This window comes from Melitaea cinxia, chromosome 6 (genome assembly GCF_905220565.1).
Source record: "Melitaea cinxia chromosome 6, ilMelCinx1.1, whole genome shotgun sequence".
NCBI lineage: Eukaryota > Metazoa > Arthropoda > Insecta > Lepidoptera > Nymphalidae > Melitaea > Melitaea cinxia.
In genome coordinates, this window is record NC_059399.1 from 8687999 (window position 1) to 8712446 (window position 24448).

A 24448-nucleotide genomic window follows, 5' to 3' on the forward strand; every position below is an offset into this window, starting at 1 on the left:
TAATGATAACAAATTGTTTTATTTGTAAAATTCTTGAATGTCGATAAGTAATTAATAATTCAAACACTATTTAAATAATACGGCTATTATGTACATCACATCTAGATTAATTTATGGGAGATTAAATTTTTGTTATTTCTGACTCTACCTTAAATCCGGTGCTGCAGGAAGTGTACACATGCTCCATTCTGCGACTATCACGCGTTATTTCGAACAAATTTACGTAAAAACGATCTTTATTGCAAGATCAAAATACGATACGAACTGACCTTTAACGACTGATAAATAGACACAAACAAAATAACGCGTCAGACATTATATTCTAATAAAATTAGTAACATTGCGTGCTAGAATATGGGTATAGAAATTCGATAAATTGAAAAACCCACACTCCCTCCCTCCTTTGTAAAAGTAAAGCAGTGCAGAGAAGAATTAGCAAGAAACTCCACAGTTACTCTTTTGAAAATAATATATAAACTGCGTTTTAGCACAAAATTAGTAATATTTACCTGTTCCGAATTTTAGAGCGATAGCTGTGTTTGCCCCGACTGTTCTAGGTTTTTCAGCCAAAATGTTTAATAGCAAAACTTTCTCATTAAATATTACATCTTTAGGAATTGTTGAATTTAAATTAAGTAAAACGTTGTTTAAATTTGAACTTAGCGTAAAATAATTTGCATATTCTGTAACATAAAAGGAAAAATCAAGTGCATTCTTTAAAGAATATTCGAATATTTGCTACATGTAAAACTTCACATATAATGTTTCCTGTAAAAAATAATGAGCGTTTCAGTTTGTTGACTTCAAAATAGTAGGAAGTTCTCAATACTACGGTGACTATCGATCAAATTAATGAAGTTGTTACATGTCACATGTATTATAACGCAATAAGCTGTATTATCCGCTAGAGGAGTAGCGGTTTATTCTTTATAGATGTATTTTAAAGCGTTTGATTTTTGCGTTATCACTAGTAATAGGTATTTACTTAACTATTTTTTCATCGACCCACGTTGTATTATACGTCACAAATTTTTACTTGGTGTAAAGATTTTGATGATTGTTATTTTAATCGAAAGCTGATGCTTGTGGCTTCATTTAAATTAGATCGAGATATGATAACTAAGTGAGTTATCTTTGATAACGCGTAATTACTTGAATATTGTTTGGCTTACCTACGTTGTGTTAATGGTCCGTGTAATTGAAGCAAGCAAACACAATTATTATAGATTAATTTGCTGATCCCGCAAACGTTGTTTTGCCATATATTTTATTCACCTTCTCGACCCCCCTTATAACTTAGAGGAATTAAAAACAGATGTTGTTCGATTCTCACACCTATCCGATATGCACACAAAATTTCATGAGAATCGGTCAAGCCGTTTCGGAGGAGTTTAAGTACAAACACCGCGACACGAGAATTTCATATTTTAGAAGTTTTAAAAAGGTGGAGAGGTGTTGAAAGAATGTATGGGAGTCTTGTAATTTTTATTATTAAATTTCTGATCAGGAATTTTAAAGACATAGGTTACGACAACGGAGATAAATTGAAGCCAAAAACGTTTGCGTGTGAAGTTATAAGTGCGTATAATTGTTTGTAAAATTTTCATCATATTGAAACATAATCTTTCTCAGCCTGCAATTGAACGAATTATATCAGCTAAATGACGAAATGTTCTAGTATTAAAAATGGTAAGTCTGTTGAAGAAGTACCTAACTAACCGCCAACGATCGCAGTTTCGTTTTCCATTCAGGGCTGATGAACGATCTGAAGTTGATTCCGTTTGTTATCATAAATATCTTATAGCTATCGCTACTCATGGTAGAGAAATAAATCGCCAACCTTGATCAGAGCAGCGTTGCGAATTAGACAAAAAAGTATTCTCCAATATAGAGAGTAAGCATTAGCTCTTGAAACGTCTATAGTCTTATTTAGTTATGTTTAGTAAGAAATTTTAGATATATTAAGAAAAATATATTTATTTATTTATTGTAAAGAAATAAGTTATACTCACCTCCTTCTAATCTATAAGTTACTGTTTCATCGTAGCCTTGGGTTAAAACGATGTTTGGAAATGTAACTTCTGAGTCGGATACGTACATTCCGCTATAAATGTTTTGACTGAATACAGGTGTCACATAGTCGTCTTTTTTTATTTCAAGGAAAATAGTCGTCGAAGCTGTTGTAGCATATGGGGCGGATGCAGTTAGAGTCAATACAAGGAAATTGTTCTCTTGTAATATGTTTTCTGATATTGCCTCTTTTGTTTCAATAACAACTCTATTTTCATAATTTATAATATTAAATAGCTCTGCAAATCCTGTTGAAAATTAAGTATAAAATTTGAAATTTTTTAATATATAATATTTGATATTTTTTTAAACTAATAATAAAAATAGTTTTTAAACTTTTATAATTGGTATAACGTGATTTTTTATTATTAAATGAATATATTTTCATTATAATAATATTTAAGCAGTTCAATGATCCAGCTAAGTTCTCGAACTATCCTAAGTTTAAATTTGTTTTCCTCTCAAATCTCTTAATTGTAAAAACTTCTACATGGCGTTTAGTTTTTAATTGTATTTTTAATTTGTTATGTATACCTGTAAGTTTTTCTGAATAAATAAAATAAGAAAAATATATTAACTTACGTCCAGTAAGTCGAAACAAAACGTCGTTGTTGAAACCCACATTCAAAATAACATCTTCCAAGTTAACAATATTCGTTTCCAGAGTTCCACTGTACGATGGTTTTTCAAATGTTAATTCCCTAGCTGTAAAGAAATATATCTAGGAAAGGCTAATGCTATAATAGCTCTAACACACAAATAAACAGTTATCATTTTTATGAAACGCCACTTAATAATAAAAAATACAAAACAGATTATGAAATATCTTACCGCTATTTTACTGAAATAAAAAACAATATGGACGTACACTATATTTTCAAATTACCTGTTTCATAATTTATAAAGTGTGGTTTTCGTTCTTAATCTAACTTAATCTATAATCTATCATATTGATTTATCTACATACTTACCAATAACAAAACGCCAATAAAATCTTCCTATTACTTAATAAATGTATTGCAACTGTGTAAATGTAATATGTATTAAAAATCTAAACTATAAAATACTTGTGGCTAGTTTGTTATTGGATTAAAAAAAATTATACGTTTAAAACAAACGCCATAACAAAAAAAAATATGAACATATTTTAAGGGACGAGTTTATAAAGTATTAGATAACTAGTTATCACAGAATATTAACTTTATTAAAACTAATTTCATCACATCATCATCATATAATATAGTATTAGATTATATCAAGTACATATTGCCATATGCAATTAAACCTTTTACATAGAACTTCTTATTTTTAGCTCTACTTTTCACCCTACATCATCAACAAATTTATTTTGTGCAATAAAATTGATTGAAAAAAAAACAAAAAGATTGAAATTTACAAAAAAGTTTTAACAATTTACAAAATTTTATCAAGATCAATCGTCGCTATCGCACAATTATTGTTAAGATGATAATAATCATATAATTAAGATATTTATTCCAGAAAAAAAAATCAATCTGCGATAACTACCGCAGGTAAAAGTGCTCTAGTACTAATTATAACAACATTAGTTACTCTTCATTATTGCGAAACACTAATAACAATATTTTTTAGTATACACTTATGGCTATAATTTACTGCCTGTCACATATTTACCTTTGGGTAGTCGTAAAATGATCGTTGCGGTAGCGCCATTTGTGTAGTCTCTTTCCGCTTTAACGACGAGATAAATCTCGTTTTGCTCAAGTTCCTCTAAGTCAAGTTCAGTTTCCACTCTGAGGGTGATTTGGTTTTCATTTCTTAGCAGTGAAAAATAATCGGAAAATTCTAAAAGAAATAGACGTCTATTTCAGCAACTTAACATATGCGAAACATTTGTTTAGTATGTTTTCCAAAAAAAAAAAATGTCAGTAAGTCCAATTAAAATATACAATTCGATTTAAGCCATTTGAACGAGCGGCCAAATTTGTGTGTTTTTGTTATGCGAGTAAAATCGATTAAAAAAAAACTAAACATTTTGATGAAGACATAGTTTCAATCTATGAAAAAACAATTGACACCACCAACACACAACTGCTTGTGAAAAATAAGTCAGACTCAATTATAAACATTTTTAGTCACTTTTTACATTAGTGTAATTATAATTAGTTAGTCTGTAATCAATAGCCCCCTGTTTGGGTTAGCTAACTTAGGTAAAATTTGATTGTTACTTGTTATTTTCATTTATTCAAGTAATAAAAATTTCAAATTATGAAATAAAAGTGCATCAATTCAACAGTGCAATATTTGACTCAATGTTAACAAAATTATATAAATTCGGTCTAATTTCACTTACTCACTTCAGCCTATTACAATCCACTGCTGGACCTCTACAAGTATGCGCCGAAAATTGCGCGAACTCATGTGTCAAGAGACCATAGTCGCCACGTTGGGTAGACCTAATTTAATTGAAAAAAAAAGCCAAACCGTTAAAATAATATGCCAGAACTGAATGTAATCTAAGCATAAAATGTTTTGTTATTATAGGTACTTACGCCCGTCCAGACTAAATATCACTTGACTGTCATAACCTTGGCTTAAGGTAATAGAATCTGTTAAAACGATATCATGTTCTCTCGTGTACGACGCTATATAGAAGGGTTGCGAAAAAGTTGGTTCTTCGGGCAACGAGAACTCGCTATCTGCTAAGATTGTAACTATAGTAGAAGTTGTCCTTCGTGGATCACCAGTTCTATCTACGTCCTAAATATAACATAGAAACAATAATTATGTTTGCTCGCAAACGAAAAAAAACCGACTTTAATTACATCGACGAGTAATACAACGTAGATCGACAAAAAAATAGTCAAGTAAGTACGCGTTATCAAAGATTACTGAAAAAGTAGTTATCAGATCTCGATAAAATTTATACCAGATGATAAACATCAGCTTTCGATTAAATTAAAAATTATTAAAATCGGTACACCCAGCAAAAAAGTTATTGCAGATTTTCGAGAGTTTCCCTCGAGATCTCTGGGATCCCATCATCAGATCCTGATTTCTTCGTACCAAACTAAGGATATTTCCTTTCCAACAAGAAAAGAATTATCAAAATCGGTACATCCAGTAGAAAGTTATGCGGTGTAATACAACGTAGGTCGACGAAAAAGCCTCAAGTAAAAACGCATTATTAGATATAACTCGAAAAGTAGTTGTTAGATCTCAAATAAATTTAAATGGAACCAAACGACACACACCACCTTTCGATTAAAAAAAAATTGTCGAAATCAGTCCACCCAGTCAAAAGTTCTGAAGTAACATACATAAAAAAAATACAGTCGAATTGAGAACCTCCTCCTTTTTTGGAAGTCGGTTAAAAATTAAAACAAGCTATCATAAAATCGAGGAAAAAAATTTTAACCTTTAAGACATTTGTAACAATAATTGTTCTGAAAAAAAAAATTGAATTTCAAATAAGATCAAATCTTACCGTTGCTGTTATTGTAAGTAATATCGGCTCAGTGATTGATCTGATAAATGTCGTGGTTCTCAATATAGCTGTGAATTCTTTCGGGACCGTCGATCCGCCATATGAAATTTCAAATAACGTACTCCCTTCTAATGTAAACTCAATTCTTTCAGTTGTTAAGTCGATGTCACGGACGAATAAATCGTTGATGCAGTTAGTTATTGAAAAGTTTGGCGGAATCGGAAATGGCAATGTATATTCGTAAGTGGTTGAATTAAATACAGGGTCATTGTTGTTTGTATCTATCACATCAATGTTAAAAACCTGAAAAAGAAAAATGTACTGGTGATATAGATTCCGATAAATCAAAGCAGCGTTGCAAGAGCTGAAGGCTCAATTAAAGTTGCCATTTAAAGCTTTCATCTTTTTGCCAAAATGATTCAAATACTGTTGTGTAATTTATATGTTTTGTATTGTAAATACCACTCTGGTGTAATAGTGCGTATGCTGTTGGCGCCTAAGCACCGACGGTCGCGGGTCCGATTCCCGCTCAGAGTGGATATTTGTGTTTAAACAAATATTTATTTTAATTATTATTTATCTAAATTGGTATTTTTATTAGAAAATCTTTACTAAAAATTTTCATTTTTTTTTCATTATTAAAAGGCGTTATTTTTTATCAAAAAGGGGCATGTAATTGAAAATATATACTTTTATACTTATTATAAGACTTACCAAAGGAGCTGAAGAACCATCGGAGCATCTAAAATTTATAGAAAAACCCATGGATGGAACAGTTTCATGATTCTCAAAGTTTCTGAAAGTAGCACTGGTTGAAATGATGAGCTCGGAATCAATATGTGCTATATCAACATAAGGCCCACTATTAAGTCCGTCTCTATGGGTTACACCAATTATACCTGGAAATGATTCACTTTATTTTGTACTGGTCGTACTCGCCGTTTTTAGCCGACTTTAAAAAGGAAGAGGTTTTCAATTATACTATTTTTATATTTTATCTCACAATTTAAAAAAACTCGATCTCCATCCTTACTGGGTATGATTTGGTTGTTTTTTTATTTATTTATTTGAAATGAGTTGCTACTTCTGTAGGCCTATTTTAAGCTTAAACTTAAGAGCCTTTTAGTTTAAGCGAGATCTAACAACTACTTTTGAGGTATTTTTAATAATGTGTATTGTATTGTACTAACTATACTTATCGAAGTAAATTGTAGTCGGTTTTTCTTTTATATTTGAGAACAATTACAAGTATTCGCGCATTGAATTCTATGCTCACTACTATTATAATAAGAGATTGTATGATATTTGATATTAGCCGTAGTTATGACTTAGTATCTGTTACATAGAAAATGTCAATTTCAGTATTTTCTATATGTATTCCTTGTGAATTGAAAAAAAATATAAATTTAAGAAAATATTACTATATACTATAGATACAAAACTCAAGTATTTGCATAATAATTTTCTACGGATTAGATCTTTCAAATTTGCTTATTATGGACTAAATTAACTATTTAGAATTTCTTATACTTCTAAAATAATGTAGAAAGACAACTTACTTTGGATGTCTGAGGTTGTTGCGTTGAATATAACCCCATCATGAATGTCGAAAATTTCTCTGTTTTGAGGTAATAGCCAATTAGAGATTCCACTTATTGTGCATCCTAAAAATAATTTTACAGTATTTTATATAATTATCTATAGTTATTTCACATACACATTATGTTTAGTATTATTCTCATATGAAATGTGTTCATAAAAATGCAAATAATTAACTATCGCTTAAACAGGCTTTCTTATAAAAAATACATGAAAAGTATTTGGTTAGGCCATTCAGAATAATTATGTTTGTTGTAATCTGTGTATTCACGCTGGTATGTTGTTGTTAGTTCCCCGCTACAGGATTCTTGTCCTGCTGGGACCGTTAAGTATGTTTTTTTTTTTATAATTATTTAATCAATAACATTAAAATAAATGTACGGGATTGATTGTTTAAGGTGACTGGGGTTTATGAAACCATTGCGTGTAACTACAGTATTTTTATTTATATTTTTGTTGTATTTTTTTTATTGTATTTTTTTTAAATACGACTAGGGCGGTAGACAAACGTACGCCTCATCTGATGGTAATTTTTTATAGACGCCGGCTTATAGACGCCTGCATCACCAGAAGCATCGCAAACACGTTGCCGATACTACCCCCGATCTTTCACAGGAGCTCTTGCGGTAAAGCTTTAGATTAGGAAAAACCGAATTTCGGGACCGTGGGGGAAGGGAGGGGGAGAATGATTGATCGCATGGATTGCACTACCCGCAGCGCCGGAGCTAAGGTGAAGTCAGACGCGGAGCTCAAAGGTATTATAATAGCTTTAAATTCTTCCTCTAATCTCAAAACTTTAACCATGGATATCTCCATAACTTTAACCATGGATATCTCATGGGGTTTCGAAGTGTGGCAGTGTTACCTTGTATAGCTTCCCCTACACCCTCCGCCCTCCACACCCAAAAACCGCATATTTCGGTTTTACCTAGTCTGAAGCTTAGCCGCTCTTTGCCATCATACTCAACACAGAAACACAACGCTGCTTGAGAGCAGTATTATTTAGCAATTGTAAATTATGTCTATTTAGAAAATGAACAGACGTAACTGGCATGGTTATTGGTAGACTTTTTGAACAGACAGGGGAACCGAAAGTATAAACATAGAGACAGAAGGCAAAATATTGTAATCTAATGTGGTAATCTTAAAAATTTTTTCGTGCTGCTGGCAATTTTTTATTTCGCATTTTTTAAATAATATATGTAGTACATACAGTTTCATGCAAAAGTGCTCGGCCAAGGATAATTGCATGATTCATTCAATTCATGATTTCATGATGCAAAATAAAACATAAATATATCACCACAAAGTTTTTTATTAGACAGTCACAATATGTTGTTAAAAACTTTTTTACAAGTATTCATAATTATTTATAAGAAAAATGTATATAATATAATATGCTGTAAATACATACCTCTACTTCCATGTATAATAAACGTAGTTGTAACGACATAAAGAAATAATAACCATAAACGTCCCATTTTCACGTAACAATATTATATTTATAATCACATTACAAGAACAGACGATACACTTCTTTGTATTTAAAACAGAACAATAAAATTTATTTTTTACGTTTCACGAAACAACAAATGATACGTCAGTATTTATTGAAATTACACAAAACTAATCAACTTGTCGTTATCATCAGGTATGCGTGTATGCAGATAAAGGATGATGTCAATAAAATTATACCAGTAAACTTATAGATTCATATCTTGGTGAGGAAATATGATAAATGTGTTATCGAATATATACATTCTTATACCAAAATAGAAATGAACCTAAACTATTTAAAAATGCCGACATCTGATTGTGGCATTCAGTATAAATATTGAAGCATTCATTATGTACAGTTTTCTTTTTATAAAGGTAACATTTGGGTATTTGATTTATTTGATACAGAACTTGAGATATTACTGATAGTAAGTTTAGGAATATAACACTGAAACAAATATCTAAGCTTCTTTATATAACACGTAACTATTGGTTCATCATTACAGCCTATACAGTCCACTGCTGGACATAGGCCTCCACAAGTTTACGCCAAAAATAACGTGAACTCATGTGTTTTGCCCATAGTCACCACGCTGAGCAGGCGGGTTGGTGACCGTAGGGCTGGCTTTGTCGCACCGAAGACGCTGCTGCCCGTCTTCGACATGTGTATTTCAAAGCCAGCAGTTGGATGGTTATCCCGCCACCGGTCTTACGACACCCACGGGAAGAGAGGGGGTGGCTATATTCTTTAGTACCGTATAACTATTGGTTACACTATTTATAATCAAATTTAGTACATTAAGATATACTATGTCATATGATTGTAACGTAAAACTATACTATCTTTTATCATGATGCATTTCTTTTAAATCGGGCTTTAATCGGGCTTCAAATTTGTTTTAGTGTGCTTTTTTCTATTCGGATTTGTAATAATATAAAAGGAGACTTAGATACTCTATTTTTTGTGGAATTTAAAGTTATCTTTACATTAATGTTGCAATTAGTTTAGATTCACTCATTTTTTATAATACTGGAACAGATTTCAGTCATATAAATATTAAATATATATAAAATTCTCCTGTCACAATATTATTATTTATCTAATCTAATTAATAACTATTATTTGTCTTGTCGGTTAATATAATATAAAGTTATGATTAATGAAACTTATAATTATAATATAAAATAAGTGAATTTAATAAACATTCCTGCTTATAACATTTATATACTAATAGTTATATTTATATATGTATATGTAATATTATTACGGAATTTAGGATATTAATTTAATGACCTTAGAGATAGTTAATTAAACGTGACATCTAAGAAACATATCAATTATGATAATATTAATTATATAGTTTTAGGAAGAAATTATAACATATATTAATAATGTATAAATAATTTAATATTTTTTTCTTTCTCAATTGTATTAATATTGATTGTATAGTTTTAGGAAGAAAGTATATCGTATATTAATAATCTATAAATAATTAAATAATGTATAAATAATTCAATGATAAATAATCTACAGATAATGTTAAAAATATTGTATCGAACCACATTAATATTTAATATTTGCACACCGTAAGGTAGAACATGTTTGGACTATACTAATGTTAATCTTATACAACTTTAACACAATGTTCTTGCAAATAAACAATTATTTTTATTATTATTATTATAAAAAATGAAACAGAACTCTTGTATCGTTTACCTTTCACCACCATTAGTATAAAAATATCACACTAATTGATAACATTTTAAGTGTCCGCGTAACCGATAACATAAGGATACAAAGAAAATGCGATAAATCTTAGTATCAGGAGATTAAATTTTGATTCCATTTCGTTATGATGTCTGACTTCTAGTGAATTATTATTATTTTTAAACAAATATTCGTAAGATAACATGCTTGATATACATACGATTGCCTATTCTTAAGGTGGGCAACTTAAATAGGATTTACGTTATTAATGATATATTTTTGTAATAAAATTACATATTAATAATACACATATGAATAAATAATTACATATTATTATACATATACTGTAGGCGGGATTTGAACCTACAACACTATAAGCAAAATAGTACCATTGCTAACTGTGCTAACGGATCGGATTGTTATTTTAAACAATAAACAACCAAAGATCATAAATTATTTGACGATGCGTGGGCGCAACGGTCACAGCACTGGTTTGAGGCGGTTGCGGTGGCAGTTGCGGGTTTGATTCCCGCACATGACAAACATTTGTATTGGTTATACAGATGTATGCCGTGGTCTGGGTACACGTTAAGCCGTTGGCCCCGGTTGTTGTTGGTTGGCATGCACACATGATAGCGGTCGTTATTCATAGTAGGGAATATATCCGCCAACCCGCATCGGGGCAGCGTGGTAGATTAAGCTCTGATCCTTCTCCTACATGGGGAAAGAAGCCTATGCCCAGCAGTGGTATATTACCGGCTAAAGCGTTATAAATTATGTCGGCATTAAAAGTATGAATAATATATTCATTTTTTATTACAAATGCTACTTTTTAAAATTTAACTACGTTACTATATAATGAATATTTAGGTGGAAATTGTACTTGGAAATAAAAACTATATGTTCAACAAACACATCAGCAATTACTAGTGACTATATATATACTATAAAAATACACATAATTATACGAATTATTTACAAAAGAAACATCATTTTAGTATTTAAATTCCTACCAATATTTATTTGGTTAATTCTTGTATAAATATTTTCAAAATAAATAGGTACGTCTTATCTTTATTAAACTCAATATAAAATAGATCGACCAATATCACCAATACTGAATACTTTAAATATGATGAATTATAATTGAAGGTATAAAATAAACATAAGTCAATTTTAATATTTTTTAATGTTTTATTTTTTTAGTTTTGTCTTAAACGCTAAAACGTTAACTAGGTTTATAAAATGTTATTCGAGCTTAAAATGACAAAAACTTATATTAATACTAACATTATGCTTATATTTCGACAATATACATACATACATATATATATATATATATATATCACATTACCCATTAAAAAAATTTAAGAAGAATTATTGTAACCTATTTTTGTTTGTAATAATAACTCCATAACTGTGGTCTTATATACGTACACTACTAAATTATTTTTGTTCTTTTGTTGTATTGTATAATTGTTTAAAATATAATAGTATTAATTGGTAAGCTTAAAGATAGTATGTCAGTGTCAATATTTTATAAACTTTTATATAAAAATAACGATCGAAATATGCAAATGCTAGTTAATTTTATAGATCTACCCTTACATAAACATAATATAGGTAAAATCAACAAACCATGAAATCCGTAAAAAGTATTATTGCTATCTAATCTACGTCTAAGCATTAGGTCTTGTAAATTATCATATATACAGTTTAGTTTGCCTATCAAATTTTTAAGAGAACCACTTCAACCCCGAAAATATAAAATAAAGCCCAATGTATTTGATATGGAAAATATGTGTTCACATTTTTTTTATACAACTAGGTCGGCAAACAAACGTATACCTGATGGTAAGCGATTACTATAACTTAGGTATCGACGCCTACATCACCAGAAGCATCGCAAGTGCGTTGGCGACCCTACCTACCCCCAATTCCCCAAGAGCTATGGTCACCTTACACAACACAGTAACACAACACTGCTTGAATTGCTTGAAGCGGTATTATTTAGTTGTGATTTTCTCTAAGGTCGACCAGTACGGTACCTCCCCAGTTGGGCTGCTCCAGAGTTTGAACAGGAAACTTCCTGTTGTGCCCTACATAAGTAATTTAATATAAATTGATTATTTAATTCCAGTCTTCCGTACCATCGTCGTGTTCTATGCTGCCTTGAGGTTTTCTGTTGAAACTCACGTTGAGAGACAGAAGTTGTTGCATAGGCAGGCGCGGTGAAAGGTTCACCATACTGGCCCACTGCCCCGAACACAACTCAGGAAATTTCAGCTTCTTAAGAAAATGTCCTTCTAAATACCACGGCGATACACATGTAGGCGAATAATCCCATATTTTCATTTCGTTAAGGCGAACCCATCTAAAAATTTTAATTATGTGATTTACAAACAGATTATCTACGATGTTACATTTTTGTTATAATAAAAAATGTTTATTTTATAAATACTCATTATTAATGAATACTAGTTTAAAAAAAAATAAAATGATAATATTTTCGAAGCTGTAAAAAAACGTACGCAGATACGTAAAGGGCGTGACAATCGCAATGCCAGGGATTATTAGACATTTTCACGTTCGCTAACTTAGGCATGTAGTCAAGGGTTCGAGAAGGCAGCGACGGAAACATGTTATTGTCCAAATACCTGAAAATAAAGTAGTAAGTAAGTTTTAATGTATTCAAATGCATAAAAATTTTGAAGGCAAAATTATATGTAACATGAATAAACAAATCAACGTTGTTTGTATGTAAAAATAAGTATACCCAGTGTTTACACAAAACTTTTTTTATCAAGATTAGTTCTTTAGTCATATACAATCATAAAGTAATTTAGTAAACACGAGATTAAATCAATCATGATTTCTCAGAATAAATACATATTTTAATAAGACGAAAGTTTTGTAGGCGCTACTAAACTGTCTATTATAAATGTTTGCCTGAGTTTCTACCTGTTTAACTAGCTACGTCTCATGATTCTATTCGTGTAGCTTTCGATTCGATGGTAAAACACTATCGGTATAAAATACAGTTATTGATTTATTGTTCCTATTATTAGGTTTCATGACCTAAATTATGACCAGCTTGTATTAATGTACCTAAGTTGTAATTGTTTTAAAATGCCCAGTCCGATAAATACTATAAAAATATCTGAAACCATTCAGTGGCATATTTGAAGAACGATCTTTTTCTTTTCAAAAACAAAAAAAAAAAAACTAGATCTCTCTGTATACATATTACATGTAAACTCCTCGAGTTAAAAATTTTGTTAGAAAACTTTTGTTTAGAAAAATTAATAATGTACAATCTCACTTATTGTAGATTATATGTAAAGATAAAGGGCCTTAGTTAAACTTCATGTAATAGTAAGGTTTAGCCATGTTAAGAATGCTGATTTATCGTGTACATAAATTATTCATTAAATACTGTGCCTTAATATGAAAGCCAATCACCGACAACGTTTAATCTAACTGTAATATCAAACCATTATGGTGTTTATCTACTCGACATCTTTAATCAAAGTTTTATTAGAATTCCTTTTAGAAAATATAAGTAATTTTACAACGCTACTATGCGATGCTATAAAAATCAACGGAAAAGGATCCTACTACGAGAAGATTTGCTTGGGAGACTTACGACCTTGTACTGATTTTTTTTATCCATTCATATAGTTTTATAACATAGTCGTTATTTACTTACCAACTAACTACTACACACATGCAATTAAATAACGAATATATGCATGCATGTTACGATTATTAAAAAAAAAATATTGAATCACTTACAAAGTTGTAAGATTCTTGAGAGTTGAAAATGTTTTAGAATTGACCTCGTAAATATGATTGTCTGAGAGTATAAGCGACGTAAGATTTTCTAAGCCGTGGAAAGTTGAAATATTCAAGAAGCGTAATTTGTTTTTTGATAAATCCAGTTTCTCTAAATTAGTACAATTCGCGAAAATATCATCCGGGATCTCTGATATGGAGTTTCCTTTTAAATCCAAGTGAAGAAGTTGTGTTAATGTAACGAATTCCAGGCCAGTCAACTGAAATATTATAAAAATATTATTCTCAAAAATGTTTAAAGTTAAAATTTTATTCATAAGATAATTTTTGTATAAATAAAATCGATTACAACTTTTATTTCCTTTTTAATCTTTAGTTCGTAGAAAAAATGAATAGCTGCTACTATATCTAAAAAGCAATAAATTCATATGTTGAAGCTCACCATACTCAAGTAATTGTTGGATAAGTCCAAGAAAGTCAAACAATATAAACGATGAAATAGATTATTTGGAATATTTTGTAAATTATTTTTGTCTAATAATAGAGTTTCCAAAGAAAAAAGACTTTCAAATGCGTTTTCTGTTATATTACTTATTTTATTATCAGATAGTTTTAGAATTTGTAAATTGTTCAAATTAAATGTACCGTTTTCTATTTGTTGAATTTTATTTTTTGATAAATCTAATATTGTAAGCGATTTAAGTCCGATAAAAGTATCCGAGGGTATGTACACAATCTGATTGTTTGATATATCGATAGTTTCCAGGTACGAATTGTTAACAAATAACCGTTCGGGCAATGTATACAAAAAGTTGTTTGACAAATCGACGTGGAATAACTTTTTCGTATATCTGAACGCTTCACTGTCGATTTCTTCTAGATAATTTCTCTGCAAACGCCTGAAATAAATATGAAAATGTTGTTATCATACGAAATTTACTTCTTAAATATCAAATAATATACTACGGATTTAAAAAAAAATCTGAATCATCATGTGTATTTAAAACAATAATCTAAATGTTAAAAATTAGATTTAGATTTTTATGACAATAAAATTACAGTTAGTTGGGTCGGCAACGCGCTTGGGATGCTTCTGATATTACAGGTGTCTATAAGCTACGGTAACCATCCAACAAGCTTATCAGGTCATCTGGAAACAACCATATATGCGGCTCAAATACGTCTCAACGTTTTGAAAATAAAAATGTAAATAAAAAAGGCATGGGCACTTAAGAGCCCATGGATGTTAAGACTTATATTTAAAAAAAAACCATGCCCGACCTAGTTGTATAAAAAAGATATTATATATAAGTACCCGACCTTTATCCCACATAGCTAGCTTCAATTCATCGGGTCTTTCATTATCACCACTATTAATTAAATTCAAATATAAATAAATAGTTGTAGTAAATTTATACTTGAAACCTTAACCATATTATCAAAGAATAATCCCTTTTATATAATTTCCCTCGTGAATTTATATATCACGTCTTGTTTTTGTTCATTTGTTAGAGTATTTACATATAACGCTTTAATTAAATACATTGATACTCACAATATTCGCAAATTAACAAGGGAATCGAAAATCCCAGAAGGTAAGAATTCGACATGATTGTCAAACATGTCTAACTCTGTTAAAGACCGCATTCCCTTGAACGTGGTCTTATGTAAAGTTCGCAGTTTGTTTGTACCAAGATCTCTGAAATATTAATGATAATATAAAGCATTCTTCACAAATTATTACATACTTCATAGACGCTACTAACAGATGGATTTTTTAACTATATTTCTTCCCCTTTCGATCTTATTGTTCATGATTTTTTAATCAAACCTTTGTACTTTATTTCTTTGACATACACGTTACATAATTATTATTATAAATATTGTCGTTGTTGTAACACTGATGCTACTGTAGTATGTAACTTTTTGTTTAAATCAAACAGATAGTGTGTAAATATAGGATAGATAGTGTGTAAATATAATATATTGGAGATCCAAACTAGAGACGAAGTTCACCCATTACGTCTAGTATGTATTCATTGGCTTGTACACATGCAGCAACGAGATCTTATATCAACAATAGAAATACAATTTCTGGAATAAGTACAGATAATAAAAATTGAAGCACACAACTTTCTTCATTATTTTTCGTCGAATCGTAGCAATACATTTTCACCAATCTGAAGAATATCAAAACAATTTTGACCTTAAAACTGTGAAAAACATCTTTAGCATTAAAAAGGCTACAATTACTAAATAGCTTGTATACAAGAATACATAGATGTTCGGTGTCGTAAGAATATATACATGTTTATCGTAAGTACTCACATTGTGTATAAATCAGCCGGTACAATCAGATCAGGCGAAAGGCTCGTGAATCCAGCTCGCCAGCATTTTAGCGTACGATGAACTACGTCACAGCTACACGAGCCCTTGGAACATTGGCGCCATCGCGACTGCCCAAAACTTATAGTCCATACTTAAAAGCAATCAAATGTGATAATTGTAAAATTTTACTCTCACTGAAAACGCAAGAACGACTAAACTAATTTTGTTGTTTTTTAAAGTTGTCTAGTACTTTATACGGGATAAAACGAGGAACACTGCAGAAAATTAAAGAATTTTAGAAAACGCAACAATTATTTTAATTTCATGCGTTTGTCAGTTTTTAAAACAGGATCATGTTTTGTCGGAATAGCGCTAATTATTAAATATAAGGCCTAGTCCGATTAGTGAATGAATCCAGTGGATTTTAATAAGGGTCGTTATTTATATATGAACGGGATATTTACCACCTTTGTGCCAAAATATCGGAATCGTAAAAAAACAAAATTGATAAATATGCCGTTTTACACACCATGATCGTGTAAAGGGTTGTGAGTTCAAACTCGAACAATATTTGTTGATTTTTTAAGTATATATATATTTTAACATTGTCTTGTGAATTTTTAAGAAATATATATTATTACAACAAAACAAAACAAATGTATACTCATTATTAATAGGTAAGTCAGCTTAAATTAATTAATTTTTACAAAAATATTTTACCTTAAAATATATCTTACTATTATTGAATATGTTAAAAATTGTACTAACGAAACTTGTAGGCATGACACTGTTTTCATTGTTCTTAAGAGCCATTTTACAAAAATCGGTAACAATCCGCGAAATTATAATATTTTGACGTCGTTAATCTCAGTGTTGGATGCAATAATGTAATTTATATTCTTGAAATATAATAGAGCAACCTTTATTGTAGTAAGATGTCAGATCAGAATTTTGATTTATATTATGTTTATAAAATTATTAACCTTTTCATCAGCCTCCTCCCTGGGTAAACGGTCGCAATCCTACTTTTCAATAAACTCTACGTTGAAACTGTTTATGATATGTATGATATGTATGAATGATAAACCGCATTTGATACTTTCATAAAAATAAAAACATATTACGAAAATGACTGTAAATAATATAATGATAATTTCTGTAAACAAATGTTTGATTGATGATTTGATGAATGATTTAATTTTTTTTTCTCAGATCATCAATACAAATAGGCATTTCAATCTGTTTGTCTTGTTTTTTGTTAATTAATATGTTTGGCGGTGTCATTGAATTTATAAAGAAATTTAAAAAAGGCAAAATTTGATGGTCTACTTTCATACAAAATTATGCAACTCACATTCACATAGATTTTCTGGGGTATAATAAAATGCTATTTTATTCGTATCGTAAATATGAGATGCATTCGTAAACTCAAAAAACTAAATCATTTAAAAAAAATGTTTCATAAAATTGATTTTTTATTTTTATTTTTATTTATTGACTGTTGTTATATAACATACTTGAAATTTTTAACAAATTAATTATGTAAAAAACATTTTTTACCATAGTTATTAATTTTTATTATAAATTAATAATTAGAAAATGATCAAGATAGTTTTTTGGTTGTCACACTATATTAACTAGCACAAATATCGTGTGGCTCGTACGACTCGCGCGATGCGACCAAATTTATCTAATCTTGCAGAGCGAAAAATTGTGAAAGGCTCTTAAAACTAGTTTTAATTTTATAAATTCCTAGCACGTTACGAAGGAAGATATATAAATTAGAAACAAAGATTATGTAAAGAATTGTGTTTGCTCGCAAACGAAAAAAAACTGACTTCAATTATATTGACAAGTAAGACAGCGTAAGCAGACGAAAACAATTAACAACCGCAACAGTCGTAACTAGGATTTTCGAGGGTTTTCTTGGATTTGTCTAGGATTCCATCATCCGATACTGGTTTCCTTATCATGGTACCACACTTGCGATATCTCTTTTCCAACAAAAAAAGAATTATCAAAATCGGTTCATAAATCCTCCTTTTTTAAAGTCGGTTAAAAATAATAGCGAAAGAGCAATTATGAAGATGGAGAATAAGCATAAATATCTTAGTTTTCTTCTTTCTTTTTTCATACCTGGTTGTTCTATTGCTCGGAGTCTTCGGTCAAGCTTACGCCAGTGGAGCTCGCTTGAACAGCCAGTGTTTGCTGGCTGACCAGGTTTACGACCGGTGGTGAATATTTCAAGGACATCACATGGAGACAGATTGCACCCTGCTTGTGCCGCTTGGCATACTAGATAATAAATCATCTATATAATGTGATGACTGCTCCAAAATGAATTAAAGAAAAATTATATATTCAAGAAAAGTATGGCGGTCTAAAGTTTGGCGAGTCAGTGAGTTCATAAAAAAAGTAAATGATATTGTTATATGAATAAATCTTTTTCATTTATTAAGAACATTGAGCGTCCGATTAACACTTGGAGCCTCGTATGATCATTTCAATATGCTAGTTAATTGTATTTTAACTTTCAGTAACTATGAAATGCAAAAGAAGAACTATTAGTTTATAACTTTAAAATGTATAAAACGACACGCTAGCGATAAAATTAGTAATATTAAAAAAATAATAATAAAATAACGATTTTAGATCGAATGCATCAATAAAATTTAACTTTATTAAATAATATGTTTTATTACCTCTTATTTCAACAACTTGTATAGCAACCAATATATACAATAAATTCATAACGTAGGTTTGATTCACCGATCACCTGAGAACAAATGTACTAAATAGCAGTGCATGAACGCTTTTGTCCTTTTCTTTAACTAGAAAAAGCATCATGCAGTACTGCGCCATTCGTATATTTTATCGTTTTTAATGGAAATATATTTATAGCTAGAAATAATTATGACTGATTTACACGAATGTATGTGTTTGTACATAGAGCGGTTCATATATTGTAGTGTTTATATGCAATAAATGTTGTGAAATGCCGGTACTTGTTATGCAGTCCCATTCAAATTTGACCGAGATAGTTTTTGAGTTTTCCCTAATAATGCGTATTTAGTTCACAATTTTTTCGGCTACATACGTTGATGATGTTTTTTCGCATTTTATTACTTGTCGATGTAAACTGTAGTAGTTTTTTTTTTGTTTTTTGACAATAAATATTTTATATTATTTTAATATAAAATAAGAAATAGATGAACGTTTTTACTTTAGAACTCAAATTTATTTTGTTACGTTTCTATAACAACATGTTATTTTGAAATAATTTTTAAAACTTATAATCAGAGCAAAAATACGAAGTATACTATATAATGAAAGAAAAACTACTATTTCATAAAGGCTCTAATTTTATATATTTATTAAAAATAATAAATAGTATAGTAAAAGGTCATTTTTATAATGTCAAAAAACCTGTTATGAATATTAAGATTTCTTTAAGTTCTTAATTAACATTAAAACTAAATCAACAACTAAAGTTTGAAAGTTGTAACTTTGCTACTTTATTTGTGTGAATTAATATGCATTGGTGGGTTTAGGATTGAAAGGCGAGGAAGTTGAAGAATTTTAATAAGATCACATCTAGGCGCACTTTGTTCTCCGGGAAGATGATTTATTCAAATCAGGCAGAAAAACGTTCCTGCCAGGAGTTTTCACTTGCGTTTTTCTTGATTTTTCACTTATTAAGGTTTATTACACAATCAATCGGGGGCATGCCATTTGCGCGTGGAGGTTTTTTCATGATTTTCAACGCACTAACACTCAATGGTTCATAACGTCGACGCGAGCGCCATCGCCTCATCGTTATCCGTTTTTATCTCAGGCGAAAGTACAGGAGAGAGAGAAAGAAGAGGAAAGAAGAAAAACAAATGAGAAGTATAGGCGTTTCGAACAACATATAAAAAAGATAAAGAATCTATGCGTTCTGGCGCCAACATGCATAACTATGTTATTGAAAAAATTAACATGTAAATATATCAGTGTGTAGTAAATCCGTCACCATTAAATAACTAAGTGTTTACTACAAGTTCGACAGTTAGCAAAAATCTAAATAGTAGAATATCTTGATTTTTACTCATTTAACTTACTTCTAAATATAAATGTGATATTTTAAAACAATAAATTGTTTTGTTAACAAAACTGAAAATAATATTTTATACGTTTATTAGGTTCAATGCGTTCCTCCCTTTAAAAACTGATCCATAATTAACCAGTTAACTGAATTGATTGCGTCCGTCCAACCGTGAGTTCCAATTTAACACATGTAAGTATTTTATTTGAATTTTATTTTATTTATGTTTCGGGAACATTATGAAATACATTAACATAAATAAAAAGTACAAAATCAATCAAATTTTTCGACAATTACTATTACATAAAAGCACCGTAATCAATTAATTAACATCAAAATAAATGCAAATTACAAACAAAAACCATTCAAAAATTAATCATTTCAACCGAATTCGAAATTCTCTTTTTATATTCAGCTAAAGACTAATAAAATAAATGAAAATGCCCAAAATGCTTTTTGTATTCACGACAAGCTCTGTTCACAAATAAACTAGCGCTATAGGAGGTAAAACAAGTTGGGGTATGAAAACACATCGGATGACTTAAACCAGATCGTGGATAGTTCAATTGTAGATTGCCAAGTAAAAATGGAATATATGTGCTTATTAGCAATTTTAAATAAAATAAAAAAAATGTCTATAACAGAATATCAAAAAGTATCAAGAGAGTTACGTAGATGAATATAGGTCTTTGCATGTTAGTTTAAAATGAAAATATTTTAAATATGTTAATTTCGTAAAGTACATTATAAAACACAGAAAAGTTTCACAGGAAAGACGTTACACTAAAGGTACAGGTACTGAGAACAGGAAGACACGACGTTAAATAGACATATTTCGATAAGGCTAATTTCTCCACTATTGAAAACTAAATATTTTCTATTGTCTATTGTATAACCGGAACTAGAACCAAAAATTTTGATACGGGTTTTTTTTTTCTAGATCGATTGACCATTCGAGTATAACGTGGAGCGTTCAACAACTTAAAGTAGTATTATATCTCAGAGTTTTACCTCAAAGTGAAAATTCTATATCGTGTCCTTTCCGTGTGAAAGAAAGAACGGTAGGAAACTTACTACAATATATTCACGAGGAACCAAGAAAACGATTAAAAAAAAGACGAAACAATCAGCACAAAGTTTAAGTTAGCACAAAGTGTTCGATAAACACTTCAAAGTATTTCCTAATTTAGTGTTTAAATAACTTATAACCACTGGTAGTTAACATTCCGTATCGAAAATATAAATGACAGGAAAAATGCTAAGATGCGCGAATTGTGCAAGTTAAGTAGATCAGAAAAGGTAACATACAAATAGTATAAACATCCGTCCTAGGAGTTTCAAATCGTCGGTCGCATATTTAAATAATACCAAGTTAATGAAAAAGCAAGCTAGTAAGCATTATATATGATCATTTTATCTCCGAACGAAAATCAAGTTGTAAGTAATTATTTTAACTATTTTATTAACTCGTGCTTATAATGATATTTATGCTTACTATTAGTAGTAGATATTTAGTAATTTTTACTACGAATGTGAGCACTGTATTGAATAACTTACCCACCCTTACGAATTCTTGGTGGTTCAGTACTTTTTTTTGTATCACTAGGTCGGCAAACAAGCGTATGGCTCACCTGATGGTAAGAGATTACCGTAGCTTATAGACGCCTGCAACATCAGAAGCATCACAAGCGCGTTGCCGACCCAACCCCCCCCCCCACTCCCCCTAGGAGCTCTGGTCACCTTACTCACCAACAAGAACAATACTGCTTGAAAACAGTATTATTTAGCTGTGATCTTCTGTAAGGTACCGAGGTACCACCCCAGTCGGACTGCTCCATATTTTGAGCCGGAAATTCTTGCTGTGCCCTACCTCAGTTAACTATTAGAACAGGACTTTGTAATTATCAAGGTCAACCAACAGTGATTGACCACGTTCACTGCAGATTACTTCTATCCGGTGTCGATGTCGTCTTGAGTTCGTATAAGTGATGGAAATACGAAGCGCGATTTTCTCCATTGCACTTTAAGAGTAGTTTTTTTTTATTACTATGACATAGAGACTATATAGGTTTTGATATTTTTTATTACAATCATCTTGTTATAATATAATTCTGTTTTTATTGGTTCAGTTAGTTATAAAACTCTCACTACTTTATAAAATCGTCAGACACGAATTATTGTTTCTTAAATCGCGTCTATGTTATATTCAAAGCAATTGTTAATTCTTTGAAAAACTGACGCCAAATTGAGTGTTTTAAGTCGACTTAAAAGCATACCTTCGATTGTTAATTATATAATGAAATCTCTGTTTATTTATTGTAGTGGAAACTCCATCTTTAATTTATTAAAAATAAATTAAAGACAGCAAGATGAAACACGGTAAAAAATTAAGTAGGTTTATTTTTCTCACATTAAGTGTAACACAGAAAGGACTTAAATTGATAATTTTATTATGAGCATAATTTAAAAAAAAAAAAATAAACAAAATTACCCTGATTTGTTATTATATAAATTAAAATTTTAAATGTTATAAAAATGACCTATCATGAAATACAAAAAAAAAACTTATTAAATTTTATTTTGCTTTCAAGTAAGTAGGTACCTACTTTTTATTTATGACGTTTCATCCTTGACTTATGTTAAATTAACAGCTTCAGTTTTGTCGTCTCCGAAATCAGTGACGGGTCGATAAATGGCAATGGTATCGCTCCAGTAAATCAGGGAAAAGACACGGTTATCGTTTTCGTTTAATGAAAATAATTCTAGAAGACTGTGGTCTCCCTGTCACAGGGCTGTATCTTTTCCGTAATATGAAATATGTTTGCAAATTATATCTAAAAACACACACCCACACACACAAACGCGCGCGCGCATGCCCGCGCGAATACACACATAATAAAATAAAAAAATTAGCAAATCTGAAATATAAGACCCTAACTATCTACTAACTTATCAGTAATTGTATTCAATTTTTAGGTCCAAACTTAATTATTCAGGGCAATAAACTTTTAAACCATCAACAACTTTAATATTTTCTGGTTTAAAATGATTTATTTATATTATACTTCTTGCACATACATAATTGACAAAATACAGGATTACATTTGTAAGTAACACAGTTTGTATAAGTTGCAATAGGCGGCCTTATCGCTAATGCAGCGATTTATTCCAGGCAATCTTTGGGTATAGGACTGATATAGAAAGTGTAGAAAAAAATTACATGTAATTACAAATAATAACATATAATAAACAGTGGTCTGGGTGTTTGTGCAGTCCTTATGGGTCTCCCCACCGTGCCTCGGAGAGCACGTTAAGCCGTCGGTCCCGGTTGTTATCATGTACACCTAATAGCGATCGCTACTCATAGTAGGGAATATATCCGCCAACCCGCAGTGGAACAGCGTGGTGGATTCAGCTCTGATTCTTCTCCTATATGGGTAAAGAGGCCTATGCCCAGTAGTGGGATATTACAGGCTGAAGCGCGCGACAAATATTATAAATAATAGTAATGAAATTATTCAACATAATTTAAGACGACAAATAAATGTCTTCGATGAGTTTCTTAGAAGTATTTAATGATTGTACGCATTTTATAGTGAGTCCTCGCTTAAATGTACATAACTTGTACCAGCATAGTCAAGGATCGGTAAAAGGAGAAACTGTGCTAGCATTACTTAGGTTTAAAGTAAAAATTTATTTCTCATAAAAACATAACGTTCACTTATAATGAAATACAATCAATATACTATAGGATGTAACAATTTTTATCTCTGGAGCGCCGAATCGAAATATTTACAATTAGATTGTATATACGTATTCTATTAATTTTGATTTCAAAATATTTGTGCAATCCGAATCTCGAACATGATTTGTTAAATTATTATATAGCTGCACTCCCTCA

At 30.4% G+C, this 24448-nt stretch overlaps 2 protein-coding genes across 2 annotated transcripts in view; both read right to left on the reverse strand.

The window, feature by feature from the left end:
- LOC123654558 overlaps positions 1 to 8616 on the reverse strand; it is a 34570-nt gene extending 25954 nt beyond the window's left edge. Inside the window, exons 1-9 of the mRNA XM_045590457.1 lie at positions 8550 to 8616; positions 7096 to 7200; positions 6251 to 6435; positions 5537 to 5839; positions 4602 to 4809; positions 3724 to 3894; positions 2653 to 2775; positions 2013 to 2318; positions 510 to 683 (exon numbers count right to left, since the gene is read on the reverse strand). Of these exons, the coding sequence (XP_045446413.1) occupies positions 510 to 683; positions 2013 to 2318; positions 2653 to 2775; positions 3724 to 3894; positions 4602 to 4809; positions 5537 to 5839; positions 6251 to 6435; positions 7096 to 7200; positions 8550 to 8616 (1642 nt within the window). The remainder of the gene's footprint in view (positions 1 to 509; positions 684 to 2012; positions 2319 to 2652; positions 2776 to 3723; positions 3895 to 4601; positions 4810 to 5536; positions 5840 to 6250; positions 6436 to 7095; positions 7201 to 8549) is intronic.
- Positions 8617 to 12470: 3854 nt separating this feature from the next.
- On the reverse strand, positions 12471 to 18774 carry LOC123654559 (carboxypeptidase N subunit 2-like). Its single transcript, XM_045590458.1, has 7 exons — positions 18600 to 18774; positions 16464 to 16614; positions 15691 to 15834; positions 14578 to 15034; positions 14136 to 14395; positions 12872 to 12997; positions 12471 to 12714 (listed from the first exon to the last, which is right to left on the reverse strand). Exons 1-7 carry the CDS (start codon positions 18772 to 18774, stop codon positions 12471 to 12473), a joined length of 1557 nt encoding a protein of 518 aa, XP_045446414.1.
- Between the last annotated feature and the right edge of the window lie 5674 nt (positions 18775 to 24448).